The 18,359-nt window shown below is 38.0% G+C and overlaps 1 protein-coding gene across 7 annotated transcripts in view; it reads right to left on the minus strand.

The window, feature by feature from the left end:
* The window catches only part of NOX4 (NADPH oxidase 4), a 202,004-nt gene that overhangs the window by 27,498 nt on the left and 156,147 nt on the right, over positions 1-18,359 (minus strand). For all 7 annotated transcript variants that reach the window (XM_051820907.2, XM_002708641.5, XM_070076632.1 and 4 more), the window contains 3 exons: positions 17,040-17,121; positions 1,885-2,004; positions 138-246 (listed from right to left, as the gene is read on the minus strand). In XM_051820907.2, coding sequence (XP_051676867.1) covers positions 138-246; positions 1,885-2,004; positions 17,040-17,121 — 311 coding nt within the window. The remainder of the gene's footprint in view (positions 1-137; positions 247-1,884; positions 2,005-17,039; positions 17,122-18,359) is intronic.

Below are 18,359 nucleotides of genomic sequence, written 5' to 3' on the forward strand. Positions count from 1 at the left end.
GGTCTTTTTAAAATTTTCTTTTTAGGTTTAAGTGACTTTTCATTGCTACTCAGCAAACATTTATTGCTTTGTAATCTAAAAGCAAATAACTTTTTAACTTAAAAATGTTGCAAAACTAAAAACAATCCTAATATTACCTTGTTATATAACATGCAGAGTAAGTCTGCAAACCAACAGAAGGATTGGATGTCTCTGCACACCCAAATAAAATACAGTCTTCTAAGTTTGTACGGCTTCCAGTCATCCCTTCAAAATTAAAATAACATGGGAGTGATTAGTATAGCAAACAATTAAAGAATCCTTACATGCTTTAAAATGTGCTTTTTATCATAAGCAATCAACAAAAAAAGCAGGGATTTACACTGTAGCATCACTATAACCCCCAAATAAATTGAAAATGCAATATAATGCCTTCCAGACATGCCACATTTGATGAATTTAAATATTTATACCTCTGAATTTTACATGTATATCATTAATTTCCAGTTGAAGGTCATGAACTCAACTCCTAAATAAGAATAACATTGGCCCTTGCATCTCAGAAAAGCATTTCTCTATTTTTGGTGAATTTTATCACTGAGCAGGGCTCCAAAGGTCATTTGGTCTTTCCCTGGCTTCCAGACAAAGTGAGCCAAAACCATTCCAAAAAGTTGGTTGTTTATCCCCTTCTTAACAATCATTAAAGAAAGAGATTTCACAACCACATACTATGTAATACATTCCAACAATTCATAATTCCAAGTCTGGAGTCCTATTTATAATTATGAAGTAGGCTTGAGGTTAAGAAATGTTGTTCATTTTTTATAACATTAGGTGCCCAAATGACTTGTAATGTGTTCTCAGTAACAAATGATTTCTGGCTTAGAATATGGTTATTTTTGTAAGAACCTCCAAAAAGTTCCAAAATTACATCTAGTCCTTAAAATTGAAATAAAATATTATTTAAACATCGTTTCAACTTATTTTTTTCAATACTCTATAACACAGATTTTTAATGCAAATTCTATCTACCTGAAAAGTGAATGGAATAGATTAGAGAGCAAATTTCTGCTGTCATTCTGTTTGTGTTTTCATGACAATCAATTAACTTTTGCTTATAATCTTGAAATTAAAGCTGAAAGAATATTTCCTCAAGAAGCAATCTCACCTTTAAAATTCCTTTCCTTCAGTCTTTTGTAATTTGCTAAGTAATAAACCAAGGAATGGAGTACTCATTTGTCATCCCATAAAAGCTTTAGGAAGGAGAAGTATCACTATGGTCCTAAATCTCTATATATATGAAATATATTAAACTTGTATAACTTAAATCAAATTTTTAGAAAAGAATAAAAAAAGCTTTCTCCAGCTATACTTTAACAATAGCTCAGCCCTTTATTTCCTTTTCCTTTAAATCTGTGTTCTTCTCTTCATAGGTCTAATATCTTTGGAATAGTCCATTATGAATTTCTTACTGCTTTGTTTTTGACTTGCCCCACTTGAATACAAGCATTTTAAGAGCAGGGAATCTATTTTCATTCATTGATCTGCTCCTAGTATTTGTAAGATTCACTGGTCCATGAGTGCTCAAAAGCACTAGGTAACCGAGTGAATCAGTGCTTTCACTTAGCACTGATGATACACAGTAATGAAGGATGGCAATGAGTGACTTTTAACAGAGAAAAAAGGATTCAGGAATATGTAACTGTGGTAGGACATATTTTTATAAGGGAGAAAGCCTACACATGATTGAGAATAAATTGATTATTCCCCTCAACAATTAATAGATGGGATCCCCTGAATAGTGAGTAAATGAATTATTTAAGGAATTATTTCATTCTAAAAAGAGAAGTGATTGAAATATTGGCAGTTTTGTCTGGACTAACAAAATAGATCAAAATCACATACAGCAGGGTGTTGAGTATCGATGCAAAAGGAGTCACTCCAATGCCTCCAGCCACGCACAGGCTGACCTCATAGTTCAGTGACTCCTCAAATGGACTTCCAAATGGACCATCTATGTATAGCCTGCAGAGAAGGCAGATATAGACAAGAAACATGAAAATATGTTCAAATAATTTTCTATACATGTAGCAAACATACTGGATTTACTTTCCAGGCTTTGAAATGACTCAGGCTTTATTTCATTGTTCTCATAGTGATAAACATAAAGGAATAAAATGTTGTCTATTTACTGTTAATATTAAATCAAGTACATCTTTTTCTAAGTATGCCTTTTTGATGGAAACAATAACTGAAAGAATACAGAAATGTAAATAGGATCATGCTAGATGGTTAAGGAAAAAAACAGGGATCACATTGTATTGAGATAATTAACTAAATTAAATTATTAACTGCTTTATTGTGTAAAAATTTAACAAATAATGTTCACTTCATCAACAAAATCAGGAGTAGAAAGATTCACGATATGAGTGGAAAAATAATAGGAGGAAACAAAAGAACCTAACACTGTTCCTCCTCATGTCTTAGGTTCATAAGTATGAACTATTCAGGAAGTATGAACTTCAGGAAGCTGAAGAATAACCACAACAGAAGTTCCACTTATTCTACTTGTGCTTATATATTCGTGTGTGTGTGTGTGTGTGTCTGAGAGAGAGAGAGGGAAAGAGATCCTTAACTGCAAGAGAAATTGCTAATTGTTCACTCAACTTTCATCCTCCCATTCCTTCTTCTTACCAGAACATTAATTTTATTCAAGGAAGCACAGTGTCCAGCCAAAACACTGCATTTCTCAGATTCCATGGCATCAATTTAGCTGTACAACTAAATTCTGGTTAAGGTGGCAAAATGGAAATGCTATTGGAACAACTGGGCAGGCTCCCGAAAATGTTCTTACTTGGAAGCCATAACTCTATCCCTCTATCATTCTTTTTTCTCCCTTGCGCCTGGAATGTTGTCTTTGTATCTAAATAGTTACCATACTTTATATGGATGGCTTAGTTCCACATATCGTTATATGAATCAAAAATGAATATTCTACTGTTTTTATTCTGTTATAACAAAGCAACTTTCCTGACAAACAGTAACTTTCCCTAAAAGTACATCTGTATAATAAGCCTATCATGTACATGGCTTTTATGGTTAGGAGCCATTGCATTAGTAGATGAGTTGATTTTACTTTTCTGTGTTGAATGGTTAAATGCTCAGTAAATGTTTGTTGAGTGAATTAATATATGACACCCCTTTGTACTCTCAGGCTGTGCTACTTACTGTATGTTATATACTACTCTCCCTGCCAATATCTGATTTCTCTCTTTAGGAGTCTACACTTTTGATGTTATGCTGGTTCCTAGGAGTGGTTCTGATTGCTAGGCTGTGGGAGGGAAAGCTATCCTCATCTCTTTTGAACAAGGCAGGGAAATAGCATTTCTTTTCCATGAGAACTAAAAGCCATTACCGGAACTAGAAGAGAAATGCAGACTGAATCCCTGAATCTCACTTGAAGAAGGCTGTCTTGGAGAGTCAACAGACTCGTAGAAGACATTGCATCAGTAAGAAGTGAACTTCTTTTGCATTTCCTCAAGTTGGAATATTTTCAGGCCAATTAGTTACTGCAGCAGTACTCAGACCATCATGAATAGTATATGTGCACTATATATTTAAGCCCTAAATGGAAACTTGAAGAGAATTATGTTTACAATAATTTTTAAGATTTATTTATCATGTATTTGAAAGGCAGAGTTAGAGAAGGAGAACAAGAAGAGAAAGAAATCTTTGACCCACTAGTACACTCCCAAAATGGCTGTAATGACCAGGGTTGGGCTTCACCCAGGAGCCAAGAGTCTCCCACATGGGTGTGGAGGCCCAGATGCTTGAGCCATCTTTTGCTGATTTCCCAGTTGTATTAACAGGGATCTAGCTAGGAAATGTGGTAGCCAGGACTTGTACAGGGATTCATATGCAATGCTGGCATTCCAGGCAGTGGCTTAAACTGCTACATCACACTGCTGGCCCCCAAACATACTACTTTTAAAATAAAATGACTTAATCAAATAGAAAAGCCACTTCTTTCCCTCAAGGACCAATAACCTTACTGTATATGCCTTATACAGTGTTTTATTTATTTATTTATTTTTTTTGACAGGCAGAGTGGACAGTGAGAGAGAGAGAAAGACAGAGAGAATGGTCTTCCTTTGCCGTTGGTTCACCCTCCAATGGCCGCCATGGCCAGTGCACCGCGCTGATCCGATGGCAGGAGCCAGGTACTTATCCTGGTCTCCCATGGGGTGCAGGGCCCAAGCACTTGGGCCATCCTCCACTGCACTCCCTAGCCACAGCAGAGAGCTGGCCTGGAAGAGGGGCAACCGGGACAGAATCCGGCGCCCCGACAGGGACTAGAACCCGGTGTGCCGGCGCCGCTAGGCGGAGGATTAGCCTAGTGAGCCGTGGCGCCGGCCGCTTATACAGTGTTTTAAACATAGAAATAGAGCAAGTAGTAGTAGACATTTTAATCACAATATGTAGAATTCTTATATCCATTTGACATCTATTTTACAATTTATTCACTTAACAAACATATAGTCTGTGTCAACTATTTGTATTATGGTACTTTTGACTCTAAGATAAAAATGATACCATATCTACTCTAAAGAGGCTCTTCCATCTTTATAAACAAATGCATTAAATGGTTAGAGGATGATACATTGTCCCAATGAATCAATTTTTTTAAAAGATGAGATGTTCAAAAAAATATAGTGAAGAAATTGACACCTTATTTCAACCACAAAGAATAAGAGGAAAGAGTCATGAAAAACATCTCTTTCTCACTTATCTGCTTTCCAACTCAGACACTCTCTCAACTCCCCACGTATTCTTCGGTGTTTTGAAATAACTTTGGAGTGGACTAGAACTTGGAGTTCTAGCCACTCCCTAGGGATAGGATCATAGAAAGGTTACTTGGCTTCTCATATACTTAGAAAATCAAAATCTGATTTCCTTCTTCTATAAAAGATTAACAAGATCTGATGACACAGAAAAGAATGATAAAAATCATAGGTAACCACAGATACATCAGAAATGTGGTCTATTATTCACATCAATGACTGCAGACTGCTGGAGAGGTTCATTGACTATACAAAAGATGGGCCAAGTTCAGTGTGAGACGGGATGTGTAGGTGGGAATTTTGTTTGAAGGGCCTTAGAGAGTCAATAATTTTTCATTTGAAATATTATTTTTTTCACATAAAGTGAGAAAATAATTGCCTTTTTGAGGGAGGCATAAAGAGAAAGTACTTACCAATTTTTTTACATATTTAACTTGATTAATATGTAAAACGCATTGCCCTTTATTTATAAACAATGATCTCTTCCCTATCTTAGTACAGTACGTGATCATTAAAAGAATGCTAAGGGTGGGTGTTGTGCTGCAGGAAGTTAAGCCGCTACCAGGGATGCCCAGATCCCACACTGGAATGCTAATTTGAGTTCTGGTCTGAATTCCAGCTACTCTGCTTCCAAAGCAGCTCCCTACTAATGCACCTGGCAAGCAACAGAAGATGTCCCCTGCCACCCATATGAGACCTGGCTGGAGTCCCTAGATCCTGGCTTTGGCCTGGTTATGGTCACTTGGTGAGTGAACCAGCTGATGGAAGGTATCTCTCCCTCCCTCCTTCTCTCCCTCTTCCTTTCTCTCAACACCAAAACTGTTTTTCAAATAAATAATTCTATAAAACAAGTAAAAGAATGCTGTGTTACTACTATCATTTATGTGATAAGATTAGAGAAATTAAACTCAACTTTTCAAAGACTTATAACAACATAGTAGAGATGAAATCAACATGACACATTGTTAAACTTCAGGTGATAATTCATGAAAAGATCCTCTGTGTAGGACTGCAGATAAGAGAATTCTAAAAAAAAGGGAGGGTTCCTATTCTGAGGCCCATTCAAAAGCATATAAACATTTTTTGAAATGTAAATGTGTTTTTCTCTTGAAAGCAGGATCTATTACATTTTAAAAAAAACAATAGCTTCCTTTTTTGTTGAGTAAGACTGAGTTGACATTGAGTCACATGATTTTCTTTCAGTAGAGAAATTCATTAGCTAAAAATTAATTTAACTACAGACAAAACTAAAATAGATACTTCTTGCACTCCTATTTCCCAACACTTTCTATCACCTTCTCCTAAACATATGTATATTTATTTATTCACACAATCTGAGGAGAAAAAATTGATATTGCCAATTTTAAGAAATAGATTGTAATTATACTAGTATTTCCCAAAAGGGATGTTGTAGAACACTAATACAATGGGAAATAAGAAAGTCATGGTCAAATTTGGATTTGAGAAATGTGTTCAACAAATTTTTTGTTGCTGTTCATTTATTTTAAAACACCTGTAATGAAAACTTTTAATTCTGGGTGTTGTTGAGAGAGGGAGAAAACTGTTTCCCACCCTTTCTTACAAATGGGTGGTGGTCATGAGACTAGTTCAGTCTAATTTGATTAAGAAGTTTTGGGTTGGATTTCTGAGAATTTCCTTTAAAGGGAGGCCCACTTCATTGCATGTACCCTTCATGTTCTTGGTTTTCCTTCCTTCTCCTGTCTGGAAGGAGAACATAATGGCTGAAGCCAAAGGAGCTATCTACCTTGCCAGCACAAGAGGGAAAGAAGAGAGGTGCTGACACTCAAGCTACAATAACAGCCACCTGTTATGTTAGCACTTCTCTGTACACAAGAAAAATAAACTGCCACTAATTTTAAGCTATGTTTCTGATGTATGCAGCTGAATGCAAATACACCTGATAAAGCTTTCAACATGGTTCCTGGACATTGTTAGCTTTTGATTAATTCTAGGTATAACTACTAATAAAGAGTTGTAATTCATATCATATATATATATATATATATATATATATATAAATGTATATTTTTGGAAAATTGTCCCCTACCTGATGAGTTCCTACGATAAAGATTTATTTTAATAAAAATTCAAAAAAAGTATCTGGGACTCCTAGGATTCTTCCTTCACAAATTAAAAACAAGGTATACTATCAATAGATATTCTTCAATGAAGATTTAAATCAGGGCCTATCTGAGTGTTCTGTATACACACTTATTCTTAATCAGCACAACAAATGTCATAAGAAAGTATTTTAAAAATTTCCATTTTATTAGAATGGACACTAAAACTAAAATGTTAGAATTCTATCAAGGGAACATTTCTTTTTTTTATTTAATAAATGTGAATTTACAAAGTGCAACTTTTGCATTGTTGTGGCTTCCCCCACCAACCTCCCTCCCGCAGCCCTCCCATCTCCCACTCCCTCTCCCATTCCACTCTTCATCAAGTTTCATTTTCAATTATCTTTATATACAGAAGATCAACTTAGTATATACTAAGCAAAGGTTTCAACAGACTGCGCCCACACAACCGCACAAGATAGAGAGTACTGTTCGACTAGTAGTGTTATCGTTAACTCTCATAGTAAAACATATTAAGGACAGAGATCCTAAGTGGGGAGCATGTGCCCAGTGACTCCTGTTGTTGATTTAACAATTGACACTCTTATTTATGATGTCAGTAATCACCCGAGGCTCTTGCCATGAGCCGTCAAGGCTATGGAGGGCCCCTGAGTTCACCAACTCTGAACTTGTTTAGTCAAGGCCATATCACAGTGGAGGTTCCTTCCTCCCTTCAGAGAAAGGTGCCTCCTTCTTTGATGGTCCGTTCTTTCTGCTGGGGTCTTGTTCACCGAGACCTTTCATTCAGGTTGTTTTTGCCAGAGTGTCTTGGCTTTCCATGCCTTGAGACTCTCATGGGCCTTTTAGCCAGATCCGAATGCCCCAAGGGTTGATTCTGAGGCTAGAGTGCTGTTTAGGGCATTTGCCATTCTATGAGTCTGCTGTGTGTCCTGCTTCCCCCGCAGGATCATTCTCTCCCTTTTAATTCTATCCTTCAATATTTGCAGACACTGCTCTTATTTGTGAAATCTCTTCGATGCTTACCCTATTTTTTTGATCAATTATGTACTTAAACTTATCACTTTAACAAGTGAGATGGCTCTACCACTGGAGGTAAGTCCAAGTGAGCATGTGCCGACCTGTATGTCTCCTCCCTCTCTTATTCCCACTCTTATATTTAACAGAGATCACTTTTCTGTTAATTTTAAACGCCTAAGAATAATTGTGTATTAGTTACAGAGTTCAACCAGTGGTATTAAGTAGAACAAAAAGAACAATAACAAGAAAAAAAATACTAAAAGGAATAAGAAGGAGTGTTATAAAATTCCTTGTAAGTTTGACTCCAAAGTTCATTTCCTTAATGATCAGATGTTAATCACTACAGCAAATTATCAATTATGTTAGTTAGAAATACTAGTGGATTAAGGGAAAGAAGGGTTCAGGACCATCCATCACCTAAGAGAATCTACAGTTCTAATAAAATCCCAGTGATACTGATGTTCCAGCTAAAGCAGGTAAGGGGAAAGGGAGTGACCTGGTGCAGATGGCACTAGATGCAAATCACATGTGCTTAAATCATCTCATAGAAAGAGACTACTTGTCTCATTTATTCTGAGACCTGAGCCACCTAAGCTCCAGCTATAGATTTAAATGTGGCTCTATTTTGAACCAATTCCTATGTGAGTCAGGAATGAGTTACTCCTCATGCAGCACTAAGGCATCCTTATTGCTTGCCCATTAGCCTTGAGCTAAGGGAGCTTCTGGACTTAGCGAATCTCTGAGATAGAATCTTCACTATTTTCACAGTGCCCCACTTTTTATAGAATTTTTTTCTAGATTTTTTTTTTTGGCCTTGCTTTTGCAGTTTGGATGGTGGGGCTGTTACTCATGAATTCCAGCCCAGGATTGGAACCTACCACCTGCTAGCAGACTAGCTTCTTTCTGATATCTTTCTTGCTTCATTTTGCAAATACCAATAATATTAGAAATTCTCTTTATTACATTCCACACTCTCTTCACTATATTGCTTTTGAAAGACATCTTGCCAGCCAGGTATTGAAAGTAACCTACTGTGAGCCTAAATATGGTGATGAGAAACTGAGAGACAGTAATCTCTTTATCAAGGATAATATTAAAATAACTATGTATACTGTGAATAATGTTATGAGTAACTGAGTGCGAAAACTGCAGAACAGCCCTACCACACACAGAGGCAGGCCTACAACAGAAAGGTCACCTTCCCAACTGACCACCTTCCAACAGATCCTGTAGCTTAGAGTCATCTTTGTCAGGAAAAAAAAATCACCTGTCATTTTGGCAGGATCTAGATGGGAATGAAGACACTAAAGCAGTCCATAGAGGCAAGCCTTTCCCCTACCCATAGGTAAGACACAGCCTTGAGAAATAGCAGGACAGAGTTGACAATGAGGATGGTGATCAGTATTCCCTTTTGCAAAAGTCCAGGTGCTTTATATCATTTAATTTAAACATTTCAAGACCTCACAAGATAGAAGCATGCCAGGTACTGGGCATTCTTCAAAGCAACATTAGAAGGAAAGTTCTCTACTATCTCCATTTGAAATGTAGAAAAACATAAAAAAGGAGAACAGAGTGTCACTCATCCCTACTAATGAGGTCTGTAAGCCAGAACCTGACTCCAGTAAAAAAGCCTGAAGTCACCCCAACCTCCACCCTTCTCTATCCTCTCCACTCTCGCTTGTCCAAAAGTGACTGCACTCCACTAATTGTGTCTCCTAATGTTCTTAGACATAAATCCAATCTTCCCTATTACTGTTATCACCATTAATTTTATCACTGCCTGACTCAGGATGAAACTGCCACTAGCCAGTGTGCTAGCCCCATGTAGTCCTCTCTGGCTCTATGATACACCTATGAAAGTGTAAATCTGATTATCATTCTCCTTTGCTTGAAATCTTACCATGACTCTTTTTTTAAAATTTTTTTTGACAGGCAGAGTGGACAGTGAGAGAGAGAGACAGAGAGAAAGGTCTTCCTTTGCCGTTGGTTCACCCTCCAATGGCCGCCGCGGCCGGCGCGCTGCAGCCAGCGCACCGCACTGATCCGATGGCAGGAGCCAGGTGCTTCTCCTGGTCTCCCATGGGGTGCAGGGCCTAAGCACTTGGGCCATCCTCCACTGCACTCCCTGGCCACAGCAGAGAGCTGGCCTGGAAGAGGAGCAACCGGGACAGAATCCAGCGCCCTGACCGGGACTAGAACCCGGTGTGCCGGTGCCGCAAGGTGGAGGATTAGCCTAGTGAGCCGCGGCGCCGGCCGGCCTTACCATGACTCTTGTCTTCACACTAGAGTCCAACTTCCCTTTCATGGCTGTCCAGTCCTTCCTTACTTCTCCTTACACCAATCACCACATTGATCATGCGCAGGTATACATGCACGTGTGTGTGTGTGTGTGTATCTGTGCAAATACACAGTTTTCAGTCACCTAGAGGTGATCTTTCAATGACCACACTCACTTCCATAGCTTTTTCAATTCTTTAAATTACTTTTAGATTTTTAAATTTAAGGTGAACAAATTTCATGTATTTCATATATAAAGTTTTAGGAGCATAGTGATGCTTCCCACCCTACTCTCCCTCCTACCCATGTACCACTCATCATTCTCCCTCCTCTTTTATTTCCTCTCTTAATTTTTACAATGATTTACTTTCAGTTCATTTATCCTCATAATATTAACCCTACACTAAGTCAAGAGTTCAACAAATAGTAAGAAGAAAAAAAATACTATTCCTCAGCAGTAGAGACAAATGCTATAAACAATCATCAAATCTCAAAATGTCCATTTCACTCCTGTACATTACATTTTTTGGAATTCCATTACCACAAATCAGGGAAAACATATGGTATTTTTCTTTTTGGGACTAGCTTATTTCACTAAGTATAATGGTTTCCAGTTGCGTGCATTTTGTTGCAAAAGACAGGATTTCATTTTTTTAATGGCTAAGTAGTATTCCATAGTGTATATATAGCACAATTTATCCTGTCATCAGTTGATGGACATCTGGGTTGATTTCATTACTTAGCTATTGTGAATTGAGCTACAATAAACATGGGGGTACAGATAACTCCTTCACGTGCTGATTTCAATACCTTTGGGTAAATTCCCAGGGGTGCAATCACTGGGTTATATGGTGGAAGTGTTTTCAGATTTCTGAGGAATCATCATACTGTCCTCCACAATGGCCGCACCAGTTTACATTACCACCAACAATGGGTTAGAGTACCTTTTCTCGCACATCCTCCCCAGCATTTATTGTTTGTTGATTTCTGTATGAAAGCCATTCTACTGGATAAAGTGAAACCTCATTGTGGTTTTGATTTGCACTTCCCTGATAGCTAGTGATCATGAGTATTTTTTGATGTGTCTGTTGGCCATTTGAATTTCCTCTTTTAAAAAATGTTCCAAGTCCTTTGCCCATTTCTTAACTGGGTTGTTTGTTTTGGCTCTTACACTTCTACTTCTGCCTATAAAACCTCTTCATCTGGTCTACCTTACTTGTCAAGATTTTGTTCAAGGAGAAAATTAAGCTTTATGTGATCTACCTAGATGACCACCCATCTCCTCCCAGCCTCTCCCATCCCCTCTCTTCTCCTATACAATTGAGTGCATTTCTCTACATATAGATTTTATCAGACTTTATAATTTCTTTGCTAGTCTTTGATTCTGTTTCCTCTCCCATTAAATTCTAGTTGGCTTAAAGTCAGATACTACATTCAATCATTTTTGTATTCTCAGTAATTGTGACCATCTCTGATGCACAATAAGCACTGAGTGCATATTGGATGAATGAATGAAAAGAAGTAACCTTAACAAATGAGTTAATGAGAGCTAGTATAGTAGAATTAAGTATAATTTAAATTTTTAAAGAGACCCTGTTCTGCCATTTGACTTGAGGTAAAACATTTATCTTTTTGCATTGTTAGTTTTCTAATCTGAATAATGGAAAAATAGAGGAATGGTAGAGATAACATGAAATAATGCTTGGAAACACAGAGTACAATCCAAGGCATATAGAAAGTGTTTCTCATATGTTAATTCTTTATTACTGTGAACGAGAATAACTCCAGAGAGGAAAGAAGCATCCCTAGCTGTGGTATTCAACATTTTATCAGGTAAGAGAAAGATAAGTTGGAGGATACATGAAATCTGGAAAGGCCATCTGAGGCTTTGCAGTTTACAGACATTACCTAAAATCATTGTTTGAAGCCATTATTAAGCAACCAACTAGAAATCAGATCAGATCAGGTTGGGACATTGTTTTAATTTCCCAAATACTCAGGTTGCTCTCAGGCAGCCAAAACAAAGAGGAATGGCTCTGAACTTTGTCCTAAATAATATTTCTCTTACTAAACAGACCTGATATTAGGCAGCTTAGAGAACTTGATTGTTATTGGGGAAAAGTAGGAATATTTTATTTTTGTACTTTCACAATATTTTTATGTGCCATATGATTAAACCTGAGACTCACTGGGTCATGTTTTGCTCATTTAATTGCCATAATAGATGCAATGGCCGGTGCTGCCGTAGCTCAATAGGCTAATCCTCCGCCTGCGGCGCCGGCACACCGGGTTCTAGTCCCGGTCAGGGCGCTGGATTCTGTCCTGGTTGCTCCTCTTCCAGTCCAGCTCTCTGCTGTGGCTCGGGAGTGCAGTGGAGGATGGCCCAAGTGCTTGGGCCCTGCACCCGCATGGGAGACCAGGAGAAGCACCTGGCTCCTGGTTTCGGATCAGCGCAATGTACCCGCCTCAGCGTGTCGGCCACAGCGGCCATTAGGGGGTGAACCAACGGCAAAGGAAGACCTTTCTCTCTGTCTCTCTCTCTCACTGTCCACTCTGCCTGTCAAAAAAAAAAAATTTCCATAATAGATGCAAGTCATTTGTGAATAAAATTATGCCAAATGTCCTCAACCATTTATATCCATGCTACATTTACAAGGGTAAGAATATAACTACCTACCCTCCAGACTAAATATATTATAAACCTAAATCCTTCAGAGTTAATGCAGAATACTAATACCAGTAAGGCACAAGTAACAAAACTTGTTATTTTATCACCATTTCCTTCGTCCAACCTATAAATCAACAAGATGTGTTTTGTATTAAATGTGCATTCTTCTTGTTTATTTCCACTAATATGTCTCTTTCTGACAACTGTCACACCCATTCATGCTCTGTGAGTTTTCATGCATCAATGTCTACAAGTACAACCTGATAGGATGGAAGTCTCTGGCTTTGACATGGGTCACAAGAGAGTTCACATATGTAAAAATGTGATTAATGAACATTACAATACTTTACAACAATGTTCCTCAGCCGTACTACAGGCAAAGGTTTTGAAAATCCCTTTACCTTAAGCACACACACACGCACACACTTCAGGATCTAGCTGTTGTTGGTTTCAGGAATATTTTCATGAATGATAAAAATAATAAAAAAGGGTACACTTTTTCATTTCATTATTAAATATCTCTTTGCTATTACCAATAAATAAATAAATATGAATAAATAAATATTATTGTTATTACCAATAAATAAATAAATAAATCTCTCTCTCTTTTTTTTTTTTTTTTGACAGGCAGAGTTAGACAGTGAGAGAAAGAGAGACAGAGAGAAAGGTCTTCCTTCTGTTGGTTCAACCCCCAAATGGCCGCTACAGTCAAATCACGCTGCACCGATCCAAAGCCAGGAGCCAGGTGCTTTCTCCTGGTCTCCGATGTGGGTGTAGGGTCCAAGGACTTGGACCATCCTCCGCTGCCTTCCCAGGCCACAGCAAAGAGCTGGACTGGAAGAGGAGCAACCAGGACAGAATCCGGCGCCCTGACTGGGACTAGAACCCGAGGTGCTGGTGCCACAGGCGGAGGATTAGCCAAGTGAGCCGCGGTACCGGCCTATCTCTTTATTATTATCAATAAATATTTGTATTTCATTATTTGTTAGATATCTCTTGAAAATACAATGTTAAAGGTTGTAGGGACATTATGTTAAAAAATTAGTAATGTCATCCAAATACAACTGCCTACACTGATCTGTACAAAGTGTTCCTGTTGGTTGTGCTATCTTCTATAAATATAACCCTTTAATAATGCTAAAATATATTTCTCACTAATAGATCCTATATCTAATAAGTAAGGAACATTCAGAAAAATGAGAAGTAAAGCTCTTCAAATAAGTATACTGTTTGATTAAATTTTCAACTTTCCAGAAAATTTTCTGCCAGAAAATTACAAATTCATTTACTTTCAAGTACATATAATATTCAAAAATAAGAGTACTAAAGATGACTAACCGAGCACCAAAAAGGAAACCTGTTGAAGTGAAATGGACACTATGAGAAACAATGACTTGATCAGCTCTTGACCTGACTGTCGAGGAACAACTTAATACTATATCCCTTTTAGTATTTTTTTTGGTTCTACTTAATACTATTGGTTGAAGTCTTTAATTAACATACAATTATTCTTAGGTGTTTAAAGTTAACTGAAAAGTGATCCCTGTTAAATATAAGAGTGGGAATAAGAGAGGGAGGAGATGTAGAGTTTGGCACATGCTCAATCGGACTTGTCCCAAAAAGTAGAGTTAGAAACATGTCAGGGGATTCCAATTCAATCCCATCAAGGTGGCATGTACCAATGCCATCTCATTAGTCAAAGTGATCAGTTTCAGTTCATAATTGATCATAATGAAATGATTAAGAGTCAAAGGGATCACATAAACAAGATTAGTGTCTGCTAATACTAACTGATAGAATCAAAAAGGGAGAGAATGGTCCAACATGGGAAGTGGGATACACAGCAGACTCATAGAATGGCAGATGTCCTAGACAACACTCTGGCCTCAGAATCAGCCCTTTAGGCATTTGGATGTGGCTAAAAAGCCCATGAGAGTATTTAAGGCATGGAAAGCAAAGACACTCTGGCAAAAAGAAAAAAAAAAAAAGACCTAAATGAAAGATCTCTGTGAATGTGATCCCAACGGAAAGAACAGGCCATCAAAGAAGGAGGTACCTTTCTCTGAAGGGAGGAGAGAACTTCCACTTTGACTATGGCCTTTTATAAATAAGATCAGAGTTGGAGTACTCAAGAGGCTTCCATAGCCTTGGCAGCTCATGACAAGAGCCTTGGGTGATTACTGACGTCATAAATAAAAGTGTCTATTTTTAAATCAACAACAGGAGTCACTGTGCACTTACTCCCCATGTAGGATCTCTGTCCTTAATGTGTTGTACTATGTGAATTAACGGTATAACTAGTACTCAAACAGTGCTTTACACTTTGTGTTTCTGTGTGGTTGCAAACTGTTGAAATCTATACTTAGTATATACTAAACTGATCTTCTGTATATAAATATAATTGAAAATGAATCTTGATGAAGAATGAGATGGGATAGGGAGTGGGAGATGGGATGGTTGTGGGTGGGAGGGAAGTTTTGCGGGGAAAAGCCACCGTAATCCAAAAGTTGTACTTCGGAAATTTATAGTTGTTAAATAAAAGTTAAAAAAAAGATTACTTCAAAAAATCTATAGAAAATAGAATTAAAAATAAGTTTATTTTGTTGTATTTTTTTTTTTTTTTGACAGGCAGAGTGGACACTGAGAGAGAGAGACAGAGAGAAAGGTTTTCCTTTTCCGTTGGTTCACCCTCCAATGGCCGCCACGGCTGGCGCGCTGCAGCCGGTGCACCGCGCTGATCCGAATCCAGGAACCAGGTGCTTCCTCCTGGTCTCCCATGCGGTGCAGGGCCCAAGCACCTGGGCCATGCTCCACTGCACTCCCGGGCCACAGCAGAGAGCTGGCCTGGAAGAGGGGCAGCTGGGACAGAATCCGGTGCCCTGATCGGGACTAGAACTCGGTGTGCCGGTGCCGTAGGCGGAGGATTAGCCTATTGAGCCGTGGCTCCAGCCTGTAATTTTCTAAATTTCATTTTCCATGATTTTTAATAATTTCATTTATTCATCCAATGACTTTTATGTCAAGTATGAGAGGACTTCCAAAAGTTCATAGAAATGTAATTAAAAGATAAGATTATTGTGCTGTAAAAGCATTTAAATGCATTCATAGTTTATTCACAGTACATATTTCTATGAAATTACTAAAGACTGCACAAACGCAAGGTTGGTCAAAGCTGAAGCCAGGAACCAGGAGCCTCTTCCAGATCTCCCATGGGTGTAGCAGGGGGACAGCCTCTTGGGACATCTTCTGCTGCTGCTTTCCAAGACCATTAGTAGCCGAGTTGCTTGGAAGTGAAGCAGCAGAGCCTAGAACCAGTGCCCATATGGGATGTCTGTGTCACTAGTGACAGCTTAACCCACTGTGCCACAGTGCTGGCCCCCTGTTCCTCCATTTAATGTTAAGTTTGGCAGTAGAATTTTAGGATATAAGTGGGACAAAGGAGAATGGAATTCTATTGTTTACTGTGCCTGAGATGTGCTGAGATGGCCCAGGGAAAGGCAACGGCATCAAGACTCTGGGCATGTAAAGAATGCCCGTGAATAGAATACTCATATGGGAGAGGAGAGAGTTGTATAAAGGCCAAATCAAGAAATGTGAGTCGCCAAAGATTTGTGTATATCTGGACCTGATTCAAAATAAAGGCGTACTCCTTCAACAACCAATGAAGACACTTGTGGCATCTAAGAGAAGAAAAAGTATGGCCCATGTAAGAATAGGTCTGACGATAGCACTTCCCCCAGTTATCAAAATGGTAAAGAGGAATACTTGTGCATAGAAATGGTTAGAGACTTATCTAGCATGAGGTTATGTTGACAGCTACTCACTGTAGTATAAAATATTCTTTGCACTTAAAGAACAGAAAGTAAGGAAGCAGATGCGGGATCACCCACAGCATAGCAATCAGTAGCATCAAGCCAAAAAAGCAGGCCCAGAAACTGACGCAGACAGTCTGAAGCAACGCCTCAGTCACAGCTGCTGGCACTTGAAAGCAGGTCTTTCCAATCCAGCAGTGAAGTGCCCTTGTTAGTTAAGTTAGGTCACTCCAGGTTTTCAGAAGTTCTAAGAAAGGTTATATTTTTATCTTTGCCCACCAAAAATCTCACCCAGAACTATGACTATTCCCTTCTCAATACCTAGTAGAATTCTGTGGCTTACTTTGGGTAATTTCTAGTTTGAATGAACGGCAGAATCTCAGAGTCTTGACTAGATGGAGGCAGCAGTAAATCTCGGAATCGTTCTGTTGAAAGAAAAATAATCACAATGTATGAAAAAATCAATCATGAAAATCACTTCAAAAACCAAATATTTCCTACTTTATTTTTAGCCATTTTGACTGTACATATTTTTTTAAATGTATCCACCATTTCATACACTTAAGTATATAACTGTTTCTCCCAAATGATTACATTGATACAATGTGACTGAAATAGTACAGTCCCTGCAAACACAAAAGTTGCAAGTAGAAACTGATAAAATCTTATAAATAAAAAAGAGAAAAGGTATATAACCAGAACCCCATCAAAGATGCACAATATTATTGGTACCCAGGTAATGTGAATAAAAACCACACATCATTGGATAACATTCACATTACATGACATTCATCTGACAGAAATCAGACTCACAGACCAAGTGTGAGAAAGGATATACATCAAATAAGCTCTTATACATTGCTCTAAGAGTAAACATTGGCACAAAAGCTTTGGAAAATAATTTGTCATTAAGAGTTTCACCTTTGTACAGACTATTTCTAGATGTACATTCCCAGATGTACACCCTGCAGAAACTCTCACATGTGTCTTAGGCAGTAAATAAGAGGACAGCCATTGCAGCACTATTGGTAATAACAGAGATGGAAGCAACTCAAGTGTTCATTAACATGAAAATGGACAATCTGTGCTGCATTCACAAAATAGAATGTTAATTGAAGTGAAATGGCATGATTTGTTATAAATAAAAACACTATGAACCATATTAATTAAAGTTGAGTATAAAAAAATCCCAGAGAGTAACACATAGCAGTTATCATTTTATTGAGTGAAATAACTAAGCAATGCATTGGTTAGGTATGGTATACGTGAAACAAAGTTAACCAATTAAAAATGGATGATATACACAGTTCAAGATAATGGTTACCTTATAGAAGGGACAATGGGATAGAATAAGGTAGAGAAAAAAGCTAATGAAAGTAGTTATTAATTAATGTTTCTTATAAATTAATTATAGATCAAAAACCACACAATTATTCTTAGGTGTTTAAAGTTAACTGAAAAGTGATCTCTGTTAAATATAAGAGTGGGAATAAGAGAGGGAGGAGATGTCAATTTGGACATGTTCAAGCTGACTTGCCCCAAGTGGTGGAGTTAGAAATGTGCCAGGGGATTCCAATACAATCCCATCAAGGTTGCATGTACCAATGCCACCTCACTAGTACAAGTGATCAATTTCAGGTCACAATAGACCATAATGATAGGT

The sequence above is a fragment of the Oryctolagus cuniculus genome, chromosome 1 (genome assembly GCF_964237555.1).
Source record: "Oryctolagus cuniculus chromosome 1, mOryCun1.1, whole genome shotgun sequence".
Classification (NCBI taxonomy): domain Eukaryota; kingdom Metazoa; phylum Chordata; class Mammalia; order Lagomorpha; family Leporidae; genus Oryctolagus; species Oryctolagus cuniculus.